Source organism: Equus przewalskii, chromosome 24 (genome assembly GCF_037783145.1).
Source record: "Equus przewalskii isolate Varuska chromosome 24, EquPr2, whole genome shotgun sequence".
Taxonomy (NCBI): Eukaryota; Metazoa; Chordata; class Mammalia; order Perissodactyla; family Equidae; genus Equus; species Equus przewalskii.
The window spans coordinates 7,826,268-7,851,929 of record NC_091854.1 but is presented as its reverse complement, the minus strand read 5'-3'; the positions used below and the strand labels follow the sequence as shown (position 1 = coordinate 7,851,929).

The following is a 25,662-nucleotide window of genomic DNA, read 5'->3' as shown; positions in this document are numbered from 1 at the left end:
TCTGTCTGGATGCTCACCTACACCATCTATCATATCCTTTTATAATAAACAGGTAAAAAGTAAGTAAACTGTTATCCAGAGTTCTGTGAGCCGCTCTAGGAAATTATATAATTGAACCCAACGAGGAGGTTGTAGTTACCTTCAATTTATAGCTAATTGGTCAGAAGCACAGGTAACAACCTGAACTTGCAATTGGCACCTGAAGTGGAGGTGGGCAGTCTTGCGGGAGAGAACTCTTAACCTGTGGAATCTCATGCTATTTCCAGGTAGATAGTGTCAGAATTGAGTTAAATTATAGGACACCTAGCTGGTGTCATGCAATTGCTTGCTGTGGGGAAACTCCTTCACATCTGCTGTCAGAAGTCTTGTGAGTGTGGTCCTAGTGTGAGAGTAAAGGAGAGACACACAGGAGGAGAAAGTGAGTTTTTCCTAAACATATGTCAACTTGGGTAGGCCATGGTACCCAGATGTTTGGTCAATCATTCATTCACAATCATGTGAAAGTATTTTTTAGGTGAGATTAACATTTAAATGAGTAGATTTTGAGTAGGGCAGATTACCTTCCATAATATGAGTGGGCCTCATCCAATCAGTTGAAGATCTTAATAGAATAAGACTGACCTCCTTGCGAGAAGTCTGCCAGCAGACCACCTTTGGACTTGAATTGAAACTCTTCTCTAGGTCTCCAGCCTGCCTGCCTATTCACACCCATTTTTGAAATTCGATATGTTTCTTACATCTTTTTAAATCTACAGGTTCTCCCTCCATCCCTTTATTCTGCTTACAATTTACGTGTGGCAGGACCTAGGCTATTTGATCTGTAGAGTTTCCCATAATCTGCATTTTGTTAATCATATATTTATGGTGCAAATCAGCATATCCTCCGTCTGCATTTCCTGCAGATTGGAATCCAGAGACTCGATCAGATTTAGGTTCAATCCCTTTGGCAAGACCATACATGTAGAGTGTTCTTTCATCAGGAAGCAGGCATTGCCTGGTTTTCTTTTTGTGATGTCCGCAGCTACTGATGCTCACTGCTTAGATCTAGTCATTACTGCGGGTTGAAAAATGGTGATATTCTGATTTTATCAGTTTTTTTCCTTTCTTTTTCATTTATTAGTTGGAACACTTTAATAAAGACATATGTTCACTTATTTATTATTTAGTTACCCAGTGATACAATTCCTATTGGAAAGACAGGATAAATGCTTGACTTCTTACTGTTAAATGTCTGTTAAATAAGATGACAGTAAGAAATCAAAATCGCACCTTCCCTGTGCATGACGGCCTTCAGTGACCACCATCACCATCACCACTGGAAACCCAGTGGAGCGAGTGGAGCTGGTGAAACTTAACTGCTAGGAGGAATCAAGTGCTAATTTAGCAAAATGCATTACTTACTTGAACGGAAAACAATCTGCGGAAAAGGTAAAACTCTAGGAGGCAACCTTCAAAATTGCTTTGTGAAAATAAGCCATAAGCTAATAATACACTTTGTGGCAGGATTTTTACATAGGTTAACTCATTTAGTCTTCCCAACCACCATAGGAAATACTCTTGTCTCCATTATAGGGAAACTGGGCTTAGAGAGCCCAACAGACTAGTTAAATAGACTAGAGGTCAACAGACCTAGACCAGTAGACTAGGTCATACAGCTAATAACAGCTTAAGTGGTATTAAACAGCATGATTCTAAACTCTGTGCTTGTAATCATTACATTATATGCAGAGAAGAGTCTAGAAACAATCTAAGTGAGGTTTGTGCAGCATTCTCAGCTTCATCAGTTCTGCCTATTTATTGCTATCAGCACCAAGAGGACATTGAATAGTTAACAGCTGACCAATATTAAGGCAAAAAAGTATTACATGCTCACCCTTGGGTAGAGAGCATTTAGTAAGACATATTTTTGAAAAAGAACAATCTGTATAAAGCCTCTGTAATTAAAACCGTGATACTGGCACATGAATAGATGGTCTAAACAATAGAACAAAAAGTCCACAAATAAACCTTAAAGAATACAGAAATTTAGCATGTGATAAAGGTGGGATCTCAAATAAGTGGGGGAAAAGTTAGACTTTATTTATTTATTTATTTATCTATTTGTTTGAGGAAGATTAGCCCTGAGCTAACATCTGCTGCCAATCCTCCTCTTTTTGCTGCAGAAGACTGGCCCTGAGCTAACATACTTGCCCATCTTCCCCTACTTTTTATATGTGGGACGCCTGCCACAGCATGGCTTGCCAAGCAGTGCCATGTCTGCACCCAGGATCCAAACCGGCGAACCCCGGGCCACCAAAGCAGAACGTGTGCACTTAACCACTGTGCCACCGGGCCAGCCCCAAGACTTTTTAAATAAGTGGTATTGGGACTAGATAGTTATTTAGAAAAAAGACAATATTGGATTTCTCATATGATTAAATTTCAAATGGATCAGATAGTTGAGTATAAAAAGTGAAATCATACATTATTAGAAAAAAGATGGGTGAATTTCTTTTCAACCCAGAAGTAGAGAAAATCTTCTTACCTATGACTCAAAGTCCAGAAGCAATAAAGAAAAAGAATGGATAAATCTGACTACATTAAAAAAAACCCACAGTCTTTTATAAGACAAAAAACACTAAAAGTCGTCATAAGACATAGCAAATGGGAAAAGATATTTGCAACTTATATCACAAAGAGCTAAAATCTCCAACACCTAAAAATAGAGGGAATAAAGACCAAAAGCAAAATGGGCAAAAGATGTGGACAGTCCACAGAATAAATTATCTCTTAAATATTTAAAGAGATGCTCAACCTCACTCATAAGAGAACAACCACCAAAAGAAATACTGCTTTTTTGTGTAAGATTCACAAAATTTTGAAACTTTGACAAGATACTTTGATCCACTTGGAATTTTTGTAGACAGTTCTTCCAAAAGGAAACACTGGAATGATAAACCAAAATGTTAATAAAAAAGGTTACCTATGGGAGAGGGAGTGAAGAGGGTAACAGAGTGGGGGGCATAGGGAAAGAAGTGAGACTTCTCTGATACTGTTTTAATTTTTGAAACGTATAAATGTTTTACAAATTCAAAATTAAAATTAAACCAAAAAGATAAAAAAAGATATCCCCCAAATTGAAATCAAACTGAAACAAATGAACCTAATTTATATCAAGATAGTGATATAACCACATAGAGAAAATATTTCAAATAACTTTAGAAGGCAGTATTTTGACTGCACATTCTTAGTGAAATTCTATGTACAAATAGAGTTTCAAAAAACCGTAAATTGGAATATAGTCTAATTGTTAGTCATAATATTCATATTATTATGAAACTCAAATAACTTCCATAGGATAATACAAATAAGTAATCCTATTAATGTTACGAACCAAGAGTTTTTCAGGCAAGAAAAAAGAGAACAGAGTTTTAAAACAAAGAATCTAAAAATCTTGTAATGTTAACTTTGAATTAGAAATATTAGTATGAATTCAAAAATTTTTTTCTTATAAAAATGTGTATTGCTTAGAAATAATACAGCCCAATAGCAATGAGCACACTTAGCACCCATATTGTGGGCTCTCAAGACTATTCCACACTAAAAGGAACTGTAGCTCCTTGGAAAATAGCTGGGGTAGGAAATATACAAGGCATCTGGTATCTGGTTGTGCCAGAAAGGAAGAAAGCTTTCACAGCTTAAAGGACGTGTCAAAAAGAACACAGGAGCCAATGAAAAGGAACTCTCATTGGCCAGATAAGGCAATTTGAACATCAAAAAGAATAGTGAATGCAATTGCCTTTGCATATATAAAAATCTGTGAGTTCACAAAGATACTAAAAATAATAAACTGGATACACTGGAATTAACTAGGGTACTAACTCCTTACTTTGAAAAATGATCACTTATTTTATTATTATTTTTTGATTTTTTATTCTTTTTGTATTGTGGTAAGAGTGGTTTATAACATAAAGTTCAGGTGTACATCGTTATATATTTGAAAAATGATCATTTAAATAAGAGAATTAAGCATATAACCTGCCTTTGCAGTGTGAAATGCATTTCTGGATATCCGCTATTTCTAATTGACGAGGGAGAGTTCTTCTTTAAAGATTTCCAGCAAATTTCCAGCAAATAAATGTAGAAGGAATGATAAAATTAAAAAGTTACTTTGCAATCCCTAGTTAATTGATATAGGCAAGAATTATCAACAGATAAAACTATCAGATGGATAAAAGGGAAATAAGCAAGCACTATACTCCTGCTAACATGATACAGAATGAATTACCACTTGTGGTAGGCAGAACAATGCTTATTCCCCTCCCCCTAAACATACCCAGTCCTAATCCCAGAACCTGTGAATTTGTGAGGTTCTGTGGCAAAGGGGAATTACGGCTGCAGATGGAATTAAGCTTGCTAATTAGCCGACCTTAAAAGAGGGAGATTATGCTGGATTATCCAGTTGGACCCGAAGTAATCACAAGAGTCCTTGAAAGAGAGAAGAACGAGGCAGAAGAGGAGGTAAGAATAATGCTACGTGAGAAGGACTCAATCTGCTGGCTTGGAAGATAAAGGAAGCCAAGAGCCAAGGAATATGGGCAGCCTCTAGAAGCTGGAAAAGGCAAGGAAACTCTCCCCTAGGGCCCCCATAAACAAATACAGTCCCACCCAAACCTCGATTTTAGCCAGTGAGATTTGTCTAAGGTGGGCCTTAACTGTGATCCTCATGTGTGAAAAATAAATTGAGGTAAAAGTGCCTTGGAAGACAATAAACTCTCTCAAGGACTACAACTTCATGAAAGAAAAGTGATTTTTTGGATGCATTATTTTTTCCTTTTTAAAAAATGTTTTCAGGGCCCAGCCCGGTGGTGCAGCGGTTAAGTTTGCAGGTTCCGCTTTGGCTGCCTGGTGCCAGTTTGGATCCCGGGTGCGGACCTCCGCACCACTTGTCAAGCCATGCTGTGGCAGGCGTCCCACATATAAAGTGGAGGAAGATGGGCACAGGTGTTAGCTCAGGGCCAGTCTTCCTCAGCAAAAAGAGGAGGATTGGCAGCAGATGTTAGCTCAGGGCTAATCTTCCTCAAAAAGAAAAAAAGGAGTTTTCATATGAAACATTTCAAACATACAAAGGAGAGAGAAGTACAATGAACCCCAATATACCCATTAGCAAGATTCAACAATTATCAAGACTTGGGTATAAATGCTTTATCAGTTCTTCTTTCCTTTCCCTCCTTGCTCATCTTTTCTTCTTTCCTTCTACCATTCCTTCTAAAATTTTTAAAAGTCAACCCCCAGACATCATTTCATTTTACTCATACTTCAGTATGTGTCTCTAAAAAATTGGACATTTTCTTACATAAGCACATTACATAACCACTGACATTATTCCTGACAAATCAGCAATAATTCCATTTACTATGTAGCCCATTATAAAATTTTCCCAACTGTTCTAAAAAATATCCTTTCTAGTTAGTTTGTGTGAATCAGTTTCCAAACGATACAGAGGTTATACTTGGTTCTTTTGTTTTCTGAGTCTCTTCTAATCTAGAGCATTTCCCTCTCCCATTTTTACCCCAAATGCCTTGATGCTGGGGTGGAAGCCTGGCCAATCGAGCTGTGGAGTAGCCCGCATTTTAAATCCGACTGTGTGTGTTCTTGTACCATCACTTACTACGCTCATCTACCCCATGCATTTCTTGCTAACAGAAGTTAATTTCAGAGGCTTGATTAGATTCAGGTTCAAGTTTTTAGCAAAAAATATTTTATAGGTGTGTATGAGTTTTCTATTACTGCTTTAACAAATTGCCACAAACTTAGTGACTTACAAACAACACAATTTTTCACCTTCAGTTCTTGGGTTAGCGGGATATGGATTTAGTGTTTACCTTCAGAGCTCTTGTTGCTAGTTAACTCCTCAGGACTGGCTTTTCTTCCTGATCCAAGAGTCTTTCAGAAAAAAAATCTGATAACTTCACTCACATTAAAGTATAAATGACTACAGAGCCCGAATTAATTAAAATAGAAATAATGCTTTAAGTAAAAAATCTCTAATGGTGGAATGTGAAGCATCATTGACAAGATTTGCTTTTTAAAAAAGTTACTTTTTCTTTAATCACTTCAGAGTCAGCTGCCTAAGGTAGTTATAAGTGAATTAAATTACATGGACCAGAAACCATTCTGTCATCCATTCCCAACCAGAGAGTAGCCTGTGACTTCACCAGCTGATAAAGGGGCGTGGTAGAAAGCTTGGAGGACTTCGAAGGGCAAGTCTTGTGCTAGACTTCCTGGGTTTTAACACGTAGAGCATCACTTACTGTGTGACCTTGCCCAAGTTACCCATCCTGTCATGCCTCAACTTCCTCACCTGTAAATTGGGCTCATCGCAGTACCCACCTAAATGGTGGTTGTGAGGATTGAGTTAATACAGGTCTAGAGCAGTTTTCTTATCTAATAAGCACTCTATAAATATTAAGCAGTATTATATTATCTTTGACTTGCCTCTTTTTCTACAGGAGTAATTAAGAATCAATTATCCAGTTATATTTTTCAGAATTAAGGTGTCAATATTTGAGACGGGCATTATCTGGAGAAATGTCTACTTCTTGGCCAATCTTATGAAACAAAGTCCATATATTTTCCAAGCAATTAGTACGCGATACATTGTGCAGAGGTCCTGAATGAAGCAGAACTATTGAGCTTTCTTCCTTTGGAGGAAATAATCAAATAAAAAGTACCAAAAGACTTTTAAATGACATCCACTCCAGCTATTTTCTTCAGGCTTAAATACTAAAAATTATACAGCTCACCAATCCACCCACTTTCCTGTTCAACTAAAGGCTCTGCCCCTCCCACCTTACCTTCTCCCTTCCTCGTCATAAATGTTAAGGCTTTACACGCAAAGCGCTAGAATATAACCTGACGTTTCTCAGCTAAAGTTCAAGAGCAGTTACATGAGCCACTCCCCGGATTAGAAGGGAAGGGCCTTCTCTACACGCTGTGTACACACTCTGCAGGGGACTCAGGAGCGTTCTGACTTGCGCTGATTTTACGAAACTCTTCCACCGTCCCTCACACCCAGATTTTCTTGCCCAAAGCAACTAAAACACGGAGTGTGACTCGCCGCGGGAAAGGTCTTGTGAACTTCTCTTTCCTGGAAAACAAAGCGCTGACATCCCAGGAAGACAGAGTGTGGCAAGGCTGCGCAGGTTGATTTGCTCTCGGCTCTCAATGCTTAACACCGCCCGGAAAGCAAAGACGAGGGACGGGGCTACGGAGCAGGAGGGATCGGCGGGTCTGGCGGACCGTTCACGCCGCGGTCCAGGCGGGGCGGGGTGCCCGGCGGAGGTAAACAGAGCGTCGACGCCTGCGCACACCCTGCCCGGGTCACGTGCCGGCGCAGGCCCCGGCCTCCGAGACTCCCAAGCGCTGCGGTGCGCCGGCTGTAAGGGACCGTCTGCAAACAGGCGAGAGGCGCCAACCTTTCCCCTAGGGGGCGGGTTCGCGTCGGAGTGGAGCAGTCGCTCCGAAACGCCCCCTTCTTCCAGAGCCCGGCCGGGGAGCCCGCGTCCTGGGCCTGCAGGGCGCCGCCGTCGCTTCGTGAGACATGGCCCGCTGTGGGGAGGGTAGTGCGGCCCCCATGGGACTTCTGGCGTCCCCCGGAGTTTGCAGTAAGGGGTTGCAAAGGAAGGGGCCCTGTGAGCGGCGCCGTCTGCAGGCGATGGTGTCGGAGCAGCTCAGCCAGGATCTGCTCAGGTAGGAGGAGGCGGGGACCTCCGCCGCATCCCTCCCCACCGTAGGCTACGGCGGGCTCTTCTCCAGTCTCCTCGCCGCAAAGTGGGCTCGCTCGCCCCAAACAACCAATCCCGAGCATCTCGGAGCCCACGGACGAGATTCAAAAAGAAAACCAAGATCAATTATAGTTACGTGCGGCATTAGTTTGTCCCAAAATACTCTTAAAACGGGCAGGCTTGGTTTTTGAAAGACATATCGGTAAGGTCGGGGTGGATCCAGGTTTCATGGTCCTAAAACGTACACAATTTTTTATAAGCTTAAACAGTTTTAAGAAAAATAAAATTAGGTAGAAAAAATGAATATTTAGGATGAGGAAAAATTACTGGAGTCTTGGATGGCTCTTCTGAGCTCTCTTGAAACAATGTACGAAAAATGCATACGTAGAAATACTTCCTGATTGCAACCTGGCTTCCCCTCTCCACCTAGAACACTCTACAGCTCCCAGCAACTCCCAGCTCCCTTGAGACTCAAGCAAGTGGAGGGTTGTTGTGAAGCTTAACTCAGGCTATGGTGAATCCAGTGAAAGGCATTTCAGTTTATAAAGAAAATGAAGCTTAGAAATATTCTGTAGAGAATTTCTATTTTCACCAAAACATTGGTTCTTGAACTTTAGTGTGCATCTAAATCACCTGGAGGGCTTGTTAAAACTTCGATTTGCTGGGTCCCAGACCATAGTTCTGATTCAGCAGGTCTGGGATGGGGGACAAGATTTTTGCATTTCTAACAAGGTCCCAGGTGATGCTGATGCTGCTGGCCTGGGTCCCACTGAGAACAGTGAAGTAGAGTAAATATAATTACTACTAATAACTAACAATTGTGCAGCATTCTACATTTAAAAAGTGCTTTCTCTTGCCCACACTTAGGGCTCCAGCAGCTATAAACTGAGTTTTGTAAAGTAAAAACTTTCCTTTTAATTTGGGCCTATCTACCAGAGATGCTGCTTTGTCTCCACTTGTGGGGATTGATGTAAAAGATGGAAAAAATAAAACTGAGGTTGTTCTGTTTCTAGGGTGAACCTCTAAGGATAAAGTGCCCCTTCTCTTCAGTGGCTTTATTCTTCTGGCTGTACTGTAAGCCTTAAAAGTGTCATGAATTTAAGGAAGATAAATCTAATTTATGTAGAGAAAATGAGATTAAACGTATAGCAAGTGAACAGTTTATCCTTATCCTCGCAGCAATTAAGGATAGGACCCAGAACTCCCAAGTTCCTATCACAAGCAAAGAAAAATAGGTGTAGCAGGGGTTTTATTTTAACAGCAAAAAAACTTCATATGCTCATCTAGCCATCTTAAATGCTAGGCTAAATTAATCCTCTGAGCACAGCAATATCATTGATTTATTCTGCAGATATTAATGAAATATCTAGCACCCACCATGTACCTCGCTCTGAACTAGGTCCTAAAGAATCAAAGATTAATAAGACATGGTTTTGGTGTTTGTGCTTCCACTCTAGTGAGAAAGAGAATAGCCAAACAAAAATGATGGGGATCACGCTGAATTGGGGAAGGCTTTATAGGGTGACATTTGAGTGATCTCTTGGGGATTGATTAGGTAGAGATTGGGAAGGGAGAAGTCAGAGGGTATCTAAACAAGAAACGGCATTTACAAAGCCACAGAGATTTGAAAGAGCTTGATTTATTGGGAAATCAGGTTGTATTAGATTCTTCCCAAAAGCAAGTAACAGAGACACCTCTGGATTGCCTGAGGTAATAGGATATATGTGGAGACAAGAGGAAAAACAGGAAATAGGTTCAGCAGTCAAAAAGCCAGATCTGATGTAGAATTGGAAAGTTGCTTGGGACATGACAGCAACTGGACAGTAAGACTTCATTGAGAAATGGGACCATTATTCAGGACAATTGTAATAAAAGTGGCTAATACTTATTGCCATCCTACTATTAGCTAGGCACTGGGCTGACATGTTTTATTTACTCCCCTGTGAGGTAAGTCTTGTTATTATTCCCATTTAACAGATAAGGAAACTGAACATTAGAGGAGAAATGGTGGAATCGGAGTAAGAACCTTGGCGATCTGGCTCCAGAGATGTTAACGTGACTTGCCCAAGGTCACATGACCGGAGTGTGAACCCAGTCGGTCTGTCCTGTCTACAGTAGTTACACAAATGATCTTCCAGCAACTTTGGTCTTTCATCTCTGCTTCTCTCCTTACCCATTTCTTTTTCTTACTCTGCCTTGGATTTACTTCGAAACTCTCTTAGAGTGTTGTCGGTTGGTCCCTGTTTATTTTAGAACATCTCTGCTACAGTTCACTTGTTTTTCTATTTTTATTTTTTTAAGATTGGCACCTGAGCTAACATCTGTTGCCAATCTTCTTTTTCCCCCTTCTTCTTCCCAAAGCCCCCAGTACATAGCTGTATATTCTAGTTGTAGGTCCTTCTAGTTGTGCTGTGTGGGACGCTGCCTCAGCATGGCCTGATGAGCGGTGCCAGGTCCGGATCCAGGATCCAAACCAGCAAAACTCTGGGCTACCGAAGTGGAGCACATGAACTTACCACTCCACCATGGGACTGGCCCTTAGAGTTCCCTTATTTAACTACCACATTGACTAATGGCTAACCTTGGCTCAATCCATTGTCCATTCAGATGTGGTTAAGAGCGTCAGGGTCATGTGGTACAAAGCAGGGCCGTATATAAATAATAAATGAATTTGGTAGCTTTGTTTGGGAAGGGATTGTGGGTATGGCAGGCAATCAAAGTGACAGTAGGAGAGGGTGAATGGATAAAAGAAGACTAGAGAGGCGGGCCCTGTGGCCGAGTGGTTAAGTTCTCGTGCTCTTCTTGGGCGGCCCAAGCTTTCATCAGTTTGGATCCTGGGCGCGGACATGGCACCACTCATCAGGCCATGCTGAGGTGGCGTCCCACATAGCACAGCTAGAGAGACCTACAACTAGAATATGCAACTATGTACCAGGGGGCTTTGGGGAGAAGAAGAAGAAGAAAATATTGGCAACAGATGTTACATGTGGAGGAACAGAGAAAGGGAAGCATAGAAGGTGGTGCCAAATCATAGCACTCTTGAAAGGGAGGAGTATGGTGAATGTTCAGGAAGCTGTATCAAGGAGAAAATTGTAAATATGTCTGGAGTTTAGGAGGGAAGTTGGAAGAGCAGATACAGATTAAAGGTTGGTGGCATCACCAGCACCCAGTTGTCCAAGCCAAATGTGAGAGAGATCCTCGGCCTTTCCCTTCCCTTTCTACATCCAGCCGCCAGCTCCTGCCAATTTTATTACCTGAATATATTTTAATTCCATCCCCTATTCTCTGTGTGAAAGACAACGTGAGTGGAGCCATATTAAAATAGAGCCAGAGCAGCCATTGCAGAGGCATTGCCTTGAATGTCGTTTTCTTTATTGTCCAAACTGTACCAAACTGCCAACATTCCAAGAAGTCAGTAAGGACAAGAATATCCTGTTTGTAAGGATTGATGAAATTGGACTTTGCTGATGACCGAGTCACTAACCAATCAATGAAATACAAGTTTAGCCTTTTGCCTGATGACCGAATCTCAAGCCAGTCTGTGAAGTCCAAACCTAGCCTTACTTCCTCTAGCACCAATGAACTCTTCTTTAGTGCAACTTACCTCATAGTCTCTTTTTCCTATAAAATCCCTGAGCCCCTCTCCTGTAATTGGGACGTTATTTGGGTTTCTGCCTGAGTCTGTGCTCCCCGAATTGCAATTCTCTGATCCCATATAAACATTTTGCCTCTTAGACTGGTTTCTGTTTTTGTAGGTTGACATCTATCACCATCCATCCTCTCCTGCTCAAGCCCTTTACGTCATTCATCTGTGCTGTGCAGGAGTTTTTCTCGTCTTCATTCTCATTTTCACCTAATTCCTCTTCTACACAACCGACAGGGGACATTTTGAGAAATAAATTTGCTCATGTTTCAAGGCATTTGGTGATTCCCCTTCAACTGTAAGATAGAGTTCAGCTCTTTGCCTCTTCCTCATCTGTATCGCTGCAGCTTCATCTGCCGCTTCTCACCCCTCGATGCCCTCCATGGACCACTTTGTAGCTCCGCACTCACGCGTGCCTGTGGAAGGAGCGAGGAGCTCCCTCCTTCCTTGCCTTGCTTTCCTGACCAACTCTTACTCAATTTTTAAAATCTCGTTTTGTTTTCAAAATGTCCTCTCTAAGGACATTTCTCTTATGTCTGTCTCTGAAAAATATTTCCTTATTTGTGCTGTTGAATATGTATCATTCTTTAGTTTTCAGGCCTGGCCTCCCTACTGTTCTATAAAGTCCTCGAGGGCAGATGTGTTTTAGTCACCTTTGTGTCCCCAGTACTTAGTGCATAGTATGTGCTCAATAAATTTTTAGTGATAACTGGGTTTAATCGGCCTTAGATAGATCAATACAGTAGCTGGCAGAGAAATGAAAAAGAAGCCGGGCCTTGACATTGTGGAGCCTTTGCTCAACCTGTCCTTTCTCTAAACTTGACCATTAGATGAGCCAGTAAACCCCCCTTCATGTTTAAGCTGCTCTGAGTCAGATATTCTGTTACTTATAACAGATACAAGATATACTTGTAACTGATACAGGTGGTTGTATGAAATAAAAAGCACTATATTTTCACATTAACAATTTTTTAAACACATTAACTTTTTGTCATTTAACAAATACTCATGAGCATCTATTACGAACAAGGCAGATTCCCTGGTGCCGGTTATACGGCTACCAGTGCAATGCTTCTTTATTCATTTGGGGAAGAGTGCGGGATGCAGAGAAGGTGTGTGGGAGGGAGGAACAAACTGAATACCTGCACAATTTGAGTTTTTATAAATGTTTGAGGGATCAGTACATTTTTGCATAACTTTAAAAATCACTTATGAAAATAATTTATTGATGAAAATATTGACTAAAATGCATCTGGTGGCTCATTGTTCCCAAGGTTCTGAAAGCTTTGTGCTCTGAAGCATTTGTTTTGTTTAGGGTAGAATGCAACAAAATTCAGCAAGCAGTTATTGAGCTCTTGCTTTTTACTGGATACACAGGTTTTGCCTTTGGGGAGTTCATTGTCTAGTAGGGAGAAAAATACATAAAAATAATGATGCAATGACAAAAGTACTGTAATAGAGGTATGTACCGAGGGTGATGGAATCAGAAGAAGGAGCCATTAACTTGGTCTTAGGGGAGTGTGAGTGTCAGTGGCAACCTGCTGAGCTTTCACTGTAATAGGTCTCTTTATCCATTACTTGTACCTCCTGTAGTGCACTGGTGTGAATGCCAATTATATCCTGTAATACAGAAGTCCTCTGAGAGTACATACCTTGCTGATGATAATGTTATAGTGATGTGAAGTATTACTTCGTATTTAGAGACTAAAAATATGTAGTTACCACAGAGACAAAAAGATTATGACAGTTTCTATTATACTGATTTCTGTTTTTCTATCACTGTGCATGTAATCAGTAGGCTTTACCATAACTATGTCTGTACATTAGTAAAGAGATTTGAATGGGTTTACCATGAATCCATCATTTTAATAATAGATTAGAGCATGTTTAGTTCTATTCGTGGGGGGAAAAAATGGAAAAGGGCTTACATGTCACATTCTTGACAGCCAAGCCTGCATTTCAGACTTGGTATTTAACAATAGTCAGAACAAAGTGTACCATTTTCTAATCTGGATTGTCTATTGTTATCCGGTTTGCTGGTGTTGTTGACTGTTTATTTTTTTTGTATCAATTTTAGTAAGATTTTAAAAAATTGATTCTTTTCAGTAGTCAACGACCATATTACTTTGTATTCTTTTTCCAAAATAAATCTAAAGTAGGTACCTTTTAAAGGAAAATCAACATAAGTAGCAGAAGATAAATTTTATTATTAGAAGGAATTAAAAAGAAAAGATTTTTTTGAAAAAATAGTCTTACTCTTTTTAGTGTTACTACCTTTGTTTCCACTATAAATTTTAGAAAATTAGATTCTAAGCCAGTATTAAATGGTGTTCTTTGGAATGAACTGAGAACAAACTCGTTTTCATATTAACTTATTTTCATTTTGTTACCTCTGTATTTTTTAGTTTGTGTTATTTTTAAAACCTGTTTTACAAAAATGGGTATATTGTGTATTTCTGAGCATCACTAATTAAACCATGGTTCCTTTTTATTTCTTACAGGCTTCTAAGGGAAGAAATCCATACGGATGTTACTTTCTGTGTAGGTTGTACTTTGTTCAAAGCACACAAAGTGGTCCTTTTAGCGAGGGTTCCTGACTTCTATTTTCATACTATTGGACAGACCTCGAATAATTTAACAAATCATGAGCCTATCGCTCTGGAGAACTTCGAAGCTTCAGAATTTAGAACATTTTTACAGTAAGTACTTTCTTTATCTTTTTCCTTTTATATTTAAGTCTGATATGTAATTGTTTATTTTTTAGACATATATGTGTGTATGTTTTTATTTCGTGTATTTTCATCTCTGTTTTATAGCCTTCAATGAAAAATCCATTCATTCAAATTCGAAATTATCTTAGTAATTAGTGTTAGTAGAGGCTAAGTATTAGCATGAGAGTATTAGAGGCTTAGTATTGGGAGAGGCTAAGTACTGTCTTGAGATTGATCCTGAGAGAGGAGAAATGGTGTGCTGTCCAATAATTTGAATGAATTACTGTGTGTCAGGGTTTCTCAGCAGTGGCACTGTTGACATTTTGGGTTGGATAATTCTTTGTTGTGGGGGCTGTGCTGTATGTTTTCAGATGTTTAGCAGTGTTCCTGGCCTCCAGCCACTAGTGCCAGTAGCACTTTCCCTCCCCATTCTTTTTGAGGGCCCCCACCCCCCTTCTAACTTGTGACAACCAGATGATGTCTGTAGACATTGTCGAATGTCCTCTGGGGGGTAAACCTGCCCCCTGTTGAGAACCACTGCTATATACTGACTTCTATATGATTGGTATGTAAAGCTTTGAATAAATTATGTATGTTTATAAAAATATGAGATCACAACTTTTTATTCTCATGGCTTGTGTCAAAAATTTTAAAAGTAGAACATTCAGTGAACTTCTTAGTAATTTTAGGGACTCGTGTTTGGTGAACTTAGAGAATTGTCATAAGCTAAATAATGAGAGAAGCTAGTTTAAATTAATCCCTATTCTAATTGAATAGAACAGTATTTTAATAGTGTTAATAGTTAATAGTAATAGCTTTACTGTTATCTGCCCATATGAGTAATTATTTGGCACTTGTTTTTGCTAAATGTATCCAGGTGGGAAGTACTTTCTAATGGAGTTCCTCAAAATTATATCTCTTTTGTAAAAACCTATTTAAATGACTTTAGGGGCCGGCTCCGTGGCCGAGCGGTTAAGTTCGCGCACTCCCCTGCGGCGGCCCAGGGTTTGGATCCTGGGCGCGGACATGGCACCACTCGTCAGGCCACGTTGAGGTGGCATCCCGCATCCCACAGCTAGAAGGACCTGCAACTAAGATATACAACTGTGTACAGGGGTGGGGTTGGGGAGATAAAGCAGAAAAAAAAAAAAAAAAGATTGGCAACAGTTGTTAGCCTAGGTGCCAATCTTTAAAAAAAAAATGACTTTAGAGAGGTCTTAAACATTTTAGTGTTTAAGAATGTGGTCTCTAGGGATAGATTGCCTGGGTTCACATTTCCTGCTCTGCCATATGGTGGCTGTGCGCCTCAAACTTAACCCCTCTGTGCCTAGCCTTTCCTCAGATGTAAAATACCTGGCACACAGTAAGCACTGTAAAAATTGTTAACTAAGTTTTTTGTAATCTTGAAGTGTTTATTTGTGTTTTATTTCAGTAATTTAAATTCTGCCCTCCCATAATTTCTTCCCTTTCTCCAATATATGGAAGTTAGTATTGTCGTAATGATGTTTTAGTGGTTTTCTGTCACACCACGCCTCACATATGCTTGTTCAACAAATGTTTATTGTGCCCCATTAGGGGCAAGGTCCTGTGTAAAGGACTAAGCACGTACTGGTTAGTGATTCTTGACTTCAGTGCTTCATGATGACAGGTAAGTGGGGAACTAAATTTTGAAGCCAGTACTGGCAATTATGTCATTGTATAGTACTATACATTTGTCAATTCCTAGTTTTTAAAAACATCTTTATTGAGATATGATTTAATTCACATATCACAGATATAATCCACTCATTTAAAGTGTACAATTCAGTGGTTTTAGTTTTTATACAGAGTTGTGCAACCATGACCACAATTTAATTTTAGAGCATTTTCAACACCCCAAAAAGAAATCCCATGCCTGTTACCTATCACTTTCTATTCCTTCACGCCCCTGCCCTAGGCAACACTAATCCACTTTCTGTGTCTATGGATTTGCCTCTCCTGGACTTCTCATGTAAATGGATTCATACAATTCATGGTCTTTTGTGACTGGCTTGTGTAACTAAGCATAATGTTTTCAAGGTTTATGCGTGTTGTTGTATGTATCAGTACTTCGTTTCTTTTTATTGCCAAGTAATATTCCATTGTATGGCTATCCCACATTTTGTTCATCCATTCATCAGGTGATGGACATTTATGTTGTTTCTGCTTTTGAGCTATTATCTCTAATGCTGCTATGAACATTCACATGCATATTTTTGTGTGAACCTGTATTTTCATTTCTCTTGGGTATATACCTAAGAGTGCAATTGCTGGGTCATATGGTAACTCTAGGTTTAACTTTTTCAGGAAGTACCAGACTCTTTTTCCAAAGGGGCTATATCATTTTACATTCCTGCCAGCAGTGTATAAGAGTTTCAGTTTCTCCACATCCCTGTAACACTTTTTATTATCTTCTGTCTTTTTTACTACAGCCATCCTAGTGAATGTGAAGTGGTATATCATTGTGGTTTTCATTTGTATTTCTCTGTTGGTTAATGATATTGGCATATTTTCATGTGCTTATTTACCACGTGTATATCTTCTTTGTAGAACTGTCTGTTCACATCCTTTGTCCATTTTTTTTCAGTTGAGTTATTTTATCTTTATATTATTGAGTTATAAGAGTTCTTTATGTGTTCTGGATATTAGACTCTTATGAGACATGATTTGCCAACATTTTCTTCCATTCTATAGGTTATCTTTTCACTTTCTTGATGGTATCATTTGCAACACAAAAGTTTTAGATTTTAATGTAGCCTAGTTTATCTAATTTTTCTTTTGTCACTTGTGCTTTTGCTATTATAGATGAGAAACCATTGTCTAATCCAGAGTCATAAAGATTTGTTCTCATATTTTCTTCTAAGAATTTAGTAGTTTTATGCTTTTAGCTTTTACATTTAGGTCAGTGATCCATTTTGAGTTAATTTTTGTATGTAGTATAAGGAAGGGGTCCAACTTCATTCTTTTGTGCGTGGATATCTGGTTGTCCCAGCACCATTTTTGAAGAGACTACACTTTCCCCGTCTGATTGCCTATACACCCTTGTTGAAAATCAGTTGCCCATTGCTATGGACTGAATTGGCCCCCCATTCGTATGTTGAAGCTCTAACCCCCAATGTAATAGCATTTGGAGATTGTGCTTTTGGGAGGTAATTAAGTTTAGGTGAGGTCATGAGGGTAGGACCCTCATGATGGGAATAGTGCCCTTATAAGAAGAGATACCAGAGAGCTTTTCTCTCTCTCTTTCCACCATGTGAGGACACAGAGAGAAGGTGACCAACTGCAAGTCATGAATAGAGTTCTCACCAGAACCCAACCATGCTGGCACCCTGATCTTGGACTTCCAGCCTCCAGAACTGTGAGAAATAAATTTCCATTGTTTAAGCCTCCAGTTTGTGATATTTTGTTGTGGCAGCCTCAGCTAACTAATACACACATCAACATTAGGGTTTATTTCTGGTCTCTCAATTCTATTCCATTGGTCTTTATGTTTGTCCTTAATGCCAGGGCCAATTATCAATTTGGCTTTTATGAGAAATCAGAGTTGGACTTTTGTGGTTTTATGTCCTGGATCCTAGATGTTTTGTATATGCTAGTCCTTTAGTTATTTGCTAACATACTATGCCTATAATCAAAATCATGTTGACTGTAGTGTAGAAAATTCTTTTTGGGTAATTGAATTTTAAGTATATTTTTGCGATTTGGCTTATTTTTCCTCATTTTATGCTCTGACAGTTGCTTGAGTGATCTGTTTTTCTTTATTATTTCAGAGTTTCTTATATAAAGCTCCTAAAGCATAAATGGAAATTGCCTAACCTTGGCTTCCGCTGTGTGGGAGAACAGTATGACATACTATAATTTAAACAGATGCTTTAAGTGCTATTTAGAAAATTATTATCATTTTCCAGTATAGATCATAGGCTCATCAGTGAGTCCCAGCTATCAGTTTTAAAATGTGTACTCTTTTTTTTCTAGTGTTGTAAGAGCAGGCTCTGTAGTCAAGCCAGGTCTATCACTTCTAACTGTATGAATTTGGACTAATCACTTACCATTAGTTTCCTCATCTGAAAAATGGACAAAATAACAATACCTACCTCATAGTGTTACTGTGAGGGTTAAATGAGATGCTTAGAAAGCACTTGGCACAGTGGTGTGGCATGTAGTAAGCACTGAATACATTTTAATAAGTGTTAACAGTAGTAGGCTCTATGAAATTATACATTTCCTCAGCTGTTGAGTGTATGTTTAGAAGAAGACGCTTGGGATAGGTCAAGTTTTTGTATATTAGAGAAAGGGAGAAATTACATTAATGTTATCCTTTATTTATCATTAAAAGCGATAGAGAAAGAGGTTGAGTGAGAGACAGTATGTTAGAGTGGAGGAAGCACTGGATTTGGACACAAGACAGATCTGCCTTCTGGCTATGCATTATCTTGTTTTATGGTTTTGTTGAGCCTCGGTTTTCTCATATTTAGAACAAGGAAGTTGGAGTAAATGGCTTTGTGCTTCGTAGCACTTCATGGTCCTCTATTTTAAGCACTCAATCACATTCTGTTTTATATTGGGTTAGTCATGTATGTCTGTGGTTACATAAGCTCCTTGAGATTAGATCGTCTGATTGATGTGAACGTCCCCAGTGGTATCTCATGTAGTATCGTGCGCATAGAAAGTGCTTGTGATGTACTCCTTTTTTTTAGAAGATTGCATTGAAATTTTTCTATGTTAATATAAAGCATAAAGAGAGGATTATAATGTAAAACATTGAGACAAATTTTTTTAGTAAAACTTCTGATAAAATAGGTTTTTGAATTCTTACTGTATAAAATTCAGTGCTTGTGTCTTCAGTGCACATCCTTTCTCTTTAAATAACTAATAAAGATTTTAAAATACTCTGTTATTTGCTACTTATTGTAGAATCCTTTGGTGTGTACTTGAGTTAGAGTAGGAAATACAGTCTTTGAAAAATTGTTTTATATACAGTGACTTCACATATAACTCAAATGATTGGCAATGGAAAGTAGTTCTTGCTGTATGACATGATCCTAAGTCGGATCATAAAAATCTTTGATTTACCTAGAAGACTTACCCTGTTATGGTTGTCAGAGACTGTGTGTGCATGTGTGTGTGAAGGAAAGAAAAGAGGGAAGACTTTTGGATTTTTGGTTTAACATCACTAACTGGGAGATGCTAGAATAAAGTGTCAATTAGGTAAACACATAAAACAGCACAGAACAAAGGGTTCCATTTCCCCTGCAGCTTTCTCAGGTGGTAGTTATTTTTCTGCCACTTCCCTTATATTAGCAGGGCTGGAAGTGGTTGGGATGGGTGTCTTGCTGTACTATCTATATTTCACTGTATTAACTATATTTTCTTATTTTCTGTGTTGTTGATGCTCTGGCATCTGGGGCCTCACTGACTGCAGAGAGACTGCTCCTTCCGGGGTTAGCTAATTCCTGTAAACATGCCTTTGATATGCAAAGCAATTAGTTCTGAATCCATTTGGACACCCACCTCCTCTGTCTGGTTCTTACGCTCCAGAAGGCAATGTTCCTTTGTCCTAATCATCCCAGGGCCAGGTCCCAGACAGCTAAAGACCACCCTTATAGCCCAGAACCCCCCAAATTGTTTAAACTATCCAATCCTAAGGTAGCTCAGCTGTTTACCTTGCCTCACCCATTCCTTCCCACAAAAGCCACAAGAAAGGCTTTTGCCCATGTTTTTCCCTCCCTCCTTCTGCCTCCAGACTGACCCTATTGCTTCCCTGTGTAGCCCTGCCTAGCTGGCCTATGTCCCCCTCCTCTTGGGAACTGTGAGTTACAAACTATCATTTCCATGGCAATCATCTCCTGATCATTAGACCTGACCATACCTGAATAAAACCAAATTCCCAGGTATATTTTAAAACACTTGTGAACTTCACTGCTGCCTCTAGACCTTTCTCCCTCCCTTCTTTCTAAATCCCCTGTCTTTGACTCTCATCTTACCAGTCTGTACCATTGGCCACTCATCTGTGGACCCCCAGGTCAGTTCCTCATTCCTCGAAGAAACTAACTATTGTCAGTTTTATCGAGTAACATAATTCTTGGCGATTACAATTGCCACATAGATGATGTCCAATACCCTGCGCTCTTAGCACCTTTAATTCCTGTCTTCCAGTAATCTTTTTCTCCACCTCACCTCAACCACTCACTACCATGTCAAATTCTAAATCGTGTCATTAGCAATAACTGTAACCCTATGTAATCTTGATTCCAAGAATCTCACTCTCTTAACTTCTGCCTCCTATCTGTCTGGATTACTTCCTTAAAACTCCAACTCTAATAATTCGATTCTACCAGCACCTACAATTAATCTTACCACATTTTTGTTGTCTCATATCCCCTATGTCCTCATTTCCATCTTGCTCAGTTTAAATTCCTTTCTATCATTGTGTCACTCACTTTACATACAGCCTCTGTTCCCTTGTTCCCTTGTTCCCTCTGAATTTATCTTAATTGCATGTCAAAAACCCCAAACCTTAAATCCAACTCTCTGGCTACTCCACTCCTGCATCCGTACGCTTGAATATGGCTGGAGAAAAGTGCATGCTAATCAGTCTCACTTTAAATCATGACCATGAACCTCAAGTAGGCTGTTTAGTTTAGTGCTCTCTGGCAGTCGTACTACATGCAGTCATACTATATTTTCCTCGTCCCATTTGGTCTCCCACTCTCCTTGAAGATTATTTCACACCTCTTTTTTCTTGAACCTTCAACTGCTCTTCGCCCATCTTCATTTTCACTTGATGAGCTTTCTTTCTATTTCACTGAGAAAGTCAAGGCAATAAGAAGAGAACTTTCATAAACTCCCCCACATCTACTCATTAAGTTGCGTCTGCACCGTATGCTTTGTCTTCTTTCCTTGTACTATTGATGAACCATCAGTGCTTCTAAAATCAGTCCCTCCACTTGTCCACCAGATCTCATCCTTTTTCTTTTCACCTATTCAGAGACATTGCTCCAACAGTGTTCACTTTTCCAAAAAAGTTTATCTTCTCTTGGATCTTATTATTAGCATATAAACATGATATTTTCCCGCCACCTGAAAAACAACAAAACCCTCTCCTGACCCCACTTCCCCTCTAGCTAATACTCTACCAGCTAATACTCATGCTCTGCTCCCTTTCATATCAAAGCTCCTCAAGAGTTGTCTATCACACTGTCTCCAATTGTACACTCTTTTTAATTGAGATATGATTCACATACGATAAAATTCACCCTTTGAAAGTGTGTAATTCAGTGGTTTTAGTATATTCACAATGTTGTACAACTATCACCACTGTCTAATTCCAGAATATTTTCAGCATCCTGAAAATAAACCCCATACCCATCAGCAGTCACTTCCTCCCTCCTCTTCCCCCTAGTTCCTGCCAATCAATAATCTACTTTCTGTCTTAATGGTTTTGCCTATTCTGGACATCTCACATAAATGGAATCATATAGTACATGGGCTTTTATGTCTGGCTTTTTTAACTTAAAATGGTGTTTTCACGGTTCATCTGTGTTGTGGCAGTCATCAGTATTTCGTGCCTTTTTATGGCTGAATATTTCATTCTATGACAGATGAAAGGTCACCAAGACAATCCTCAGGTTTGCTATTTGCTAGGAGAACTCACAGAACTCATAGTCATACTCCAGGCTATGATTTATTACAAAGGAAGCAAAGAGGAAATGCACATGGGGTGAAGTCCACAGGAGACCAGGCACAAGTTTCCAAGGTTCTTTCCCAGTGGGGTCACACAGGACACACTTAATTCCCCTAGCAATGAGTTGTGACAACATTTCTGAAATATTGCCAACCAGAGAAGCTCATTAGAGGCTCAATACCCAAGGGTTTTTTTTTTTTTCTTTCTGCTTTTTCTCCCCAAATTCCCCCAGTATATAGTTGTATATTTTAGTTATGGGTCCTTCTAGTTGTAGTACGTGGGACGCTGCCTCAACGTGACCTGATGAGTGGTGCCATGTCTGTGCCCAGGATCCGAAAGAGAGAAACCCTGGGCTGCTGAAACTTAACCACTCGGCCACGGGGTCGGCCCCTCAATACCCAGGGTTTTTATTGGGGATTGGCTACATAGGCACCCTCTGCCTAACGTGTACCCATATTCCAGACTCTTAGAAGGAAAGCAGGTGTTCTGCATAAACCATATTGTTTGTGTAAACAGTTTAGGTATAATGAGCCACCTTGTCATTTAGAAAGTGCTAGGAACACTCCTGAAATCATATTCCCAGATACCAGCCAAGAGCCAACCTTGTAAACAAGTCTTTCAAAGGATAGCAGTCAGGGCTGCTATGTTAACTCTTTTCTGTGCATATGAATATACCATATTTTGTTTATCCATTCATCAGTTGATAGACATTGGGGTTGTTTTGACTTTTTTGATTGTTATGAATAGTTCTACTATGCACATTCCTGTACAAGTTTTTGTGTCAACATGTGTTTTCCATTCTGTTGTGTTATATACCTAGGAGTGGAATTGCTGGATCATATGGTAAACTTTGAGGAACTGCCAGACTCTTTTCCAAAGAGGCAACACCATTTTACATTCCTACTAGCATGTATGAGGGTTCCAATTTTTCCACATTCTCAGCAATGCTTGTTATTATTTGTGTTTTTTGTTAGAGCCACCCAAGTGGGTGTGAAGTAGTATCTCATGGTTTTGATTTGTATTCATCTGATGGCTAATGATGTTGAACATCTTTTTTTTTTTTAAAGATTGGCACCTCGGCTAACAACTGTTGCCAATCTTCCTTTTTTTTTCTGCTTTTTCTCCCCAAATCCCCCCAGTACATAGTTGTATACTTTTAGTTGTGGGTCCTTCTAGTTGTGGCATGTGGGATGCCGCCTCAGTGTGGCCTGATGAGGGGTGCCATGTCTGCACCCAGGATCTGAACCGGCAAAACCCTGGGCCACCGAAGCAGAGCGCATGAACTTAACCACTTGGCCACGGCCCCCTGTTGAACATCTTTTTGTGTGCATATTGGCTGATTGTCTTCTTTGGAGAACTGTCTGTTTACATTCTTTGCCCGTTTTTTAATTGGGTTGTTTGTCATTATATTATTGAGTTGAAGTTCTTTATATATCCTAGATACGAGTCTCTTATCAGATATATGATTCGCAAAAGTTTTCTCCCATTCTGTGGGTTGTATTTTAACTTTCTTGATGGTGTCCTTGAAAGCACAAAAGTTGTAGATTCCTGTGGTTTCCATTTTATCTACCTTGTCTTTTGTTACTTGTGTTTTTGGTGTCATATCTAGGAAACCATTGCCTAATCCAAGGTCAGGAAGATATATACCTGTGTATGCCTATAAAATTTTTATACTTTTAGTTCTTATGTGTAGATCTTTGACCTATCCTGAGTTAATTTTTCTGTATAGTGTGAGGCTGGGGTCCAACATCGTTCTTTCACATTTGGATATCCAGTTGTCCTGGCACCATTTTTTGAAGAGACTGTTCTTTTCCTGTTGGATTGTCTGGACACCTATAAAGGAAAAAGACACTCCTGTATGTCTCCTCTAGACTTAATACTCTACTCGTAGAATATTTCACTTCTGACACTTCTGGTTGTGAAATGTGTGGGGATTTTTCCCTACACCAAGCAATTCTGAGATTTTCCAGACACCAGCTACATCCTACAGGTGTAACTCAATTCTGACACTGTCTACCTGGAGAAAGCGTCAGATCCCAAGGTTAAGGGCTCAGTCCCAAGACTGCCCTCCCCCTGCCACTTTAGATGCCAATCATAAGTCCAGGTTGTTACCTGTGCTTCTGACCAAGTGGCTATAAATTGGATGTTCCTACGACCCCTCCTCAGGTTTGGTTAACTTGCTAGAGCAGCTCACACAACTCAAGAAAACGCTTTACTTACTTATATTACTGGTTTGTGATAAACGGATATAACTCAGAAACAGCCAGGTAGAAGAGATGCATAGGGCAAGGTATGTGGGAATGGGTGTTAAACTTCCTTGCCCTCTCTGGGCCTACCACTCTCCCAGCACCTTCATGTATTCTCCAACCTGGAGGCTCTCCAAAAACCCTAAAAACCTCCTTAGGGTTTTTATAGAGGCTTCATTATGTGGGCATGATTGATTAAATCATTGGCCATTGGTGTTTAACCCAACCTCTACCCTCGCCAGAGGTCATGTGGGGTACTGAAAGTGCCAACTCTCTAGTCACATTGTTGGTTCCCCTGGCAACCACCCCCCATCCTTAGGTGCTTTCCAAAAGTCACTTCATTAATGTAAACTCTGGTGTAGTTGAAAGGGGCTTGTTATGAATAACAAAAGACATCTATTTTACCTTTATGCTTCTAGAGCTATTTCAGGAACTGGGAACAAAACTAAGTATTATAAAAAAATGTTCCTATGGCTGTTATGTAGGAAATTACTAGGGTTTTAGGAGCTATGTGCCAGAAACAGTGGACAAAGACCAAATAATCATTTCATATTGTAAATCACAATATCACAATACCCTTTTGAAAATCAGTTGCTCATAAATGTATCTTCTAGACACTCAGTTCTGTTCCGCTCGTCTAAGTGTCTGTCCTTATGCCAGTACCACGGTGTTGGTGATTGTACCTTTGTAGGAACCTTAGAATTCAGGGATCCTCCAGTTTTGTTCTTTGTCAATATTGTTTTGACTATACGGGGTCCCTTGCATTTCTATTTGAATTTGAGCATTGGCTTGTCAGTTTCTGCAGCAAAGGCAGCTGGAGTTTTGATAGGTATTGCACTGAATCTGTAGATCAGTTCAGAGAGTATTGCCATCTTAACAATATTAAATCTTCCAATCCATGAATATAGAATATGTTTCCATTTATTTAATTGCTTTTAGCATTGTTTTGTAGCTTTCAGTGTACAAGTCTTGTACTTGTCTGTTAAATATAGTCCTATGTGTTTTATTTTTTTGATGCTATTGTGAATGGAATTATTTTCTAATTTCATTTTGGATTGCTCATTGCTAGTGTATAGAAATACAATTGATTTTGCATATTGATCTTGTATCCTGCAACCTTGCAGAACTCATTTAACAAGTAGTCTTTATGGTGATTTCCAAGGATTTTCTATATACAAGTTTGTCATCTGTAAATAGAGATAGCTTTATTTATTCCTTTCCAATTCAGATGCCTTTTACTTCTTTTTCTTGCCTAATTACCCTGGCTAGAACCTCCAATTAAATGTTGAATAGAAGTGGTGAGAGCAGACATCCTTGTGATCTTAGGAGGAAAGCTTTCAGTCTTTGACCATTAAGTATGATGTTAGCTATGGTTTTTTTTAGATGTCCTTTATCAGGTTGAGCGTGTTCCTGTCTATTCCTACTTTGTTTAGTGTTTTATCATGACAGGGTGTTAGATTTTGTTAAATGCTTTTTCTGTGTCTCTTAAGATAATCCTGTCGTTCTTGTCCTATTGATATGGTGTCTTAGTACATTCAGGCTGCTGTAACGAAATACCACAGACTGGGTGGCTTTTGAACAGCAGAAATTTGTT

The 25,662-nt window shown here is 39.5% G+C and overlaps 1 protein-coding gene across 5 annotated transcripts in view; it reads left to right on the top strand.

Annotated features, from left to right (window-relative positions):
• The first annotated feature begins 6,881 nt into the window (after positions 1-6,881).
• Positions 6,882-25,662, top strand: part of BTBD8 (BTB domain containing 8) — an 88,196-nt gene continuing 69,415 nt past the window's right edge. For 2 of the 5 annotated variants that reach the window (XM_070592677.1, XM_070592675.1), the window contains exons 1-2: positions 7,349-7,731; positions 13,911-14,108. In XM_070592677.1, coding sequence (XP_070448778.1) covers positions 7,583-7,731; positions 13,911-14,108 — 347 coding nt within the window. In that variant the 5' untranslated portion in view covers positions 7,349-7,582. Of the gene's footprint in view, positions 7,732-13,910; positions 14,109-25,662 lie in introns of all 5 variants that reach the window. The other 3 variants (XM_070592676.1, XM_070592679.1, XM_070592678.1) reach the window with 3 other exon arrangements.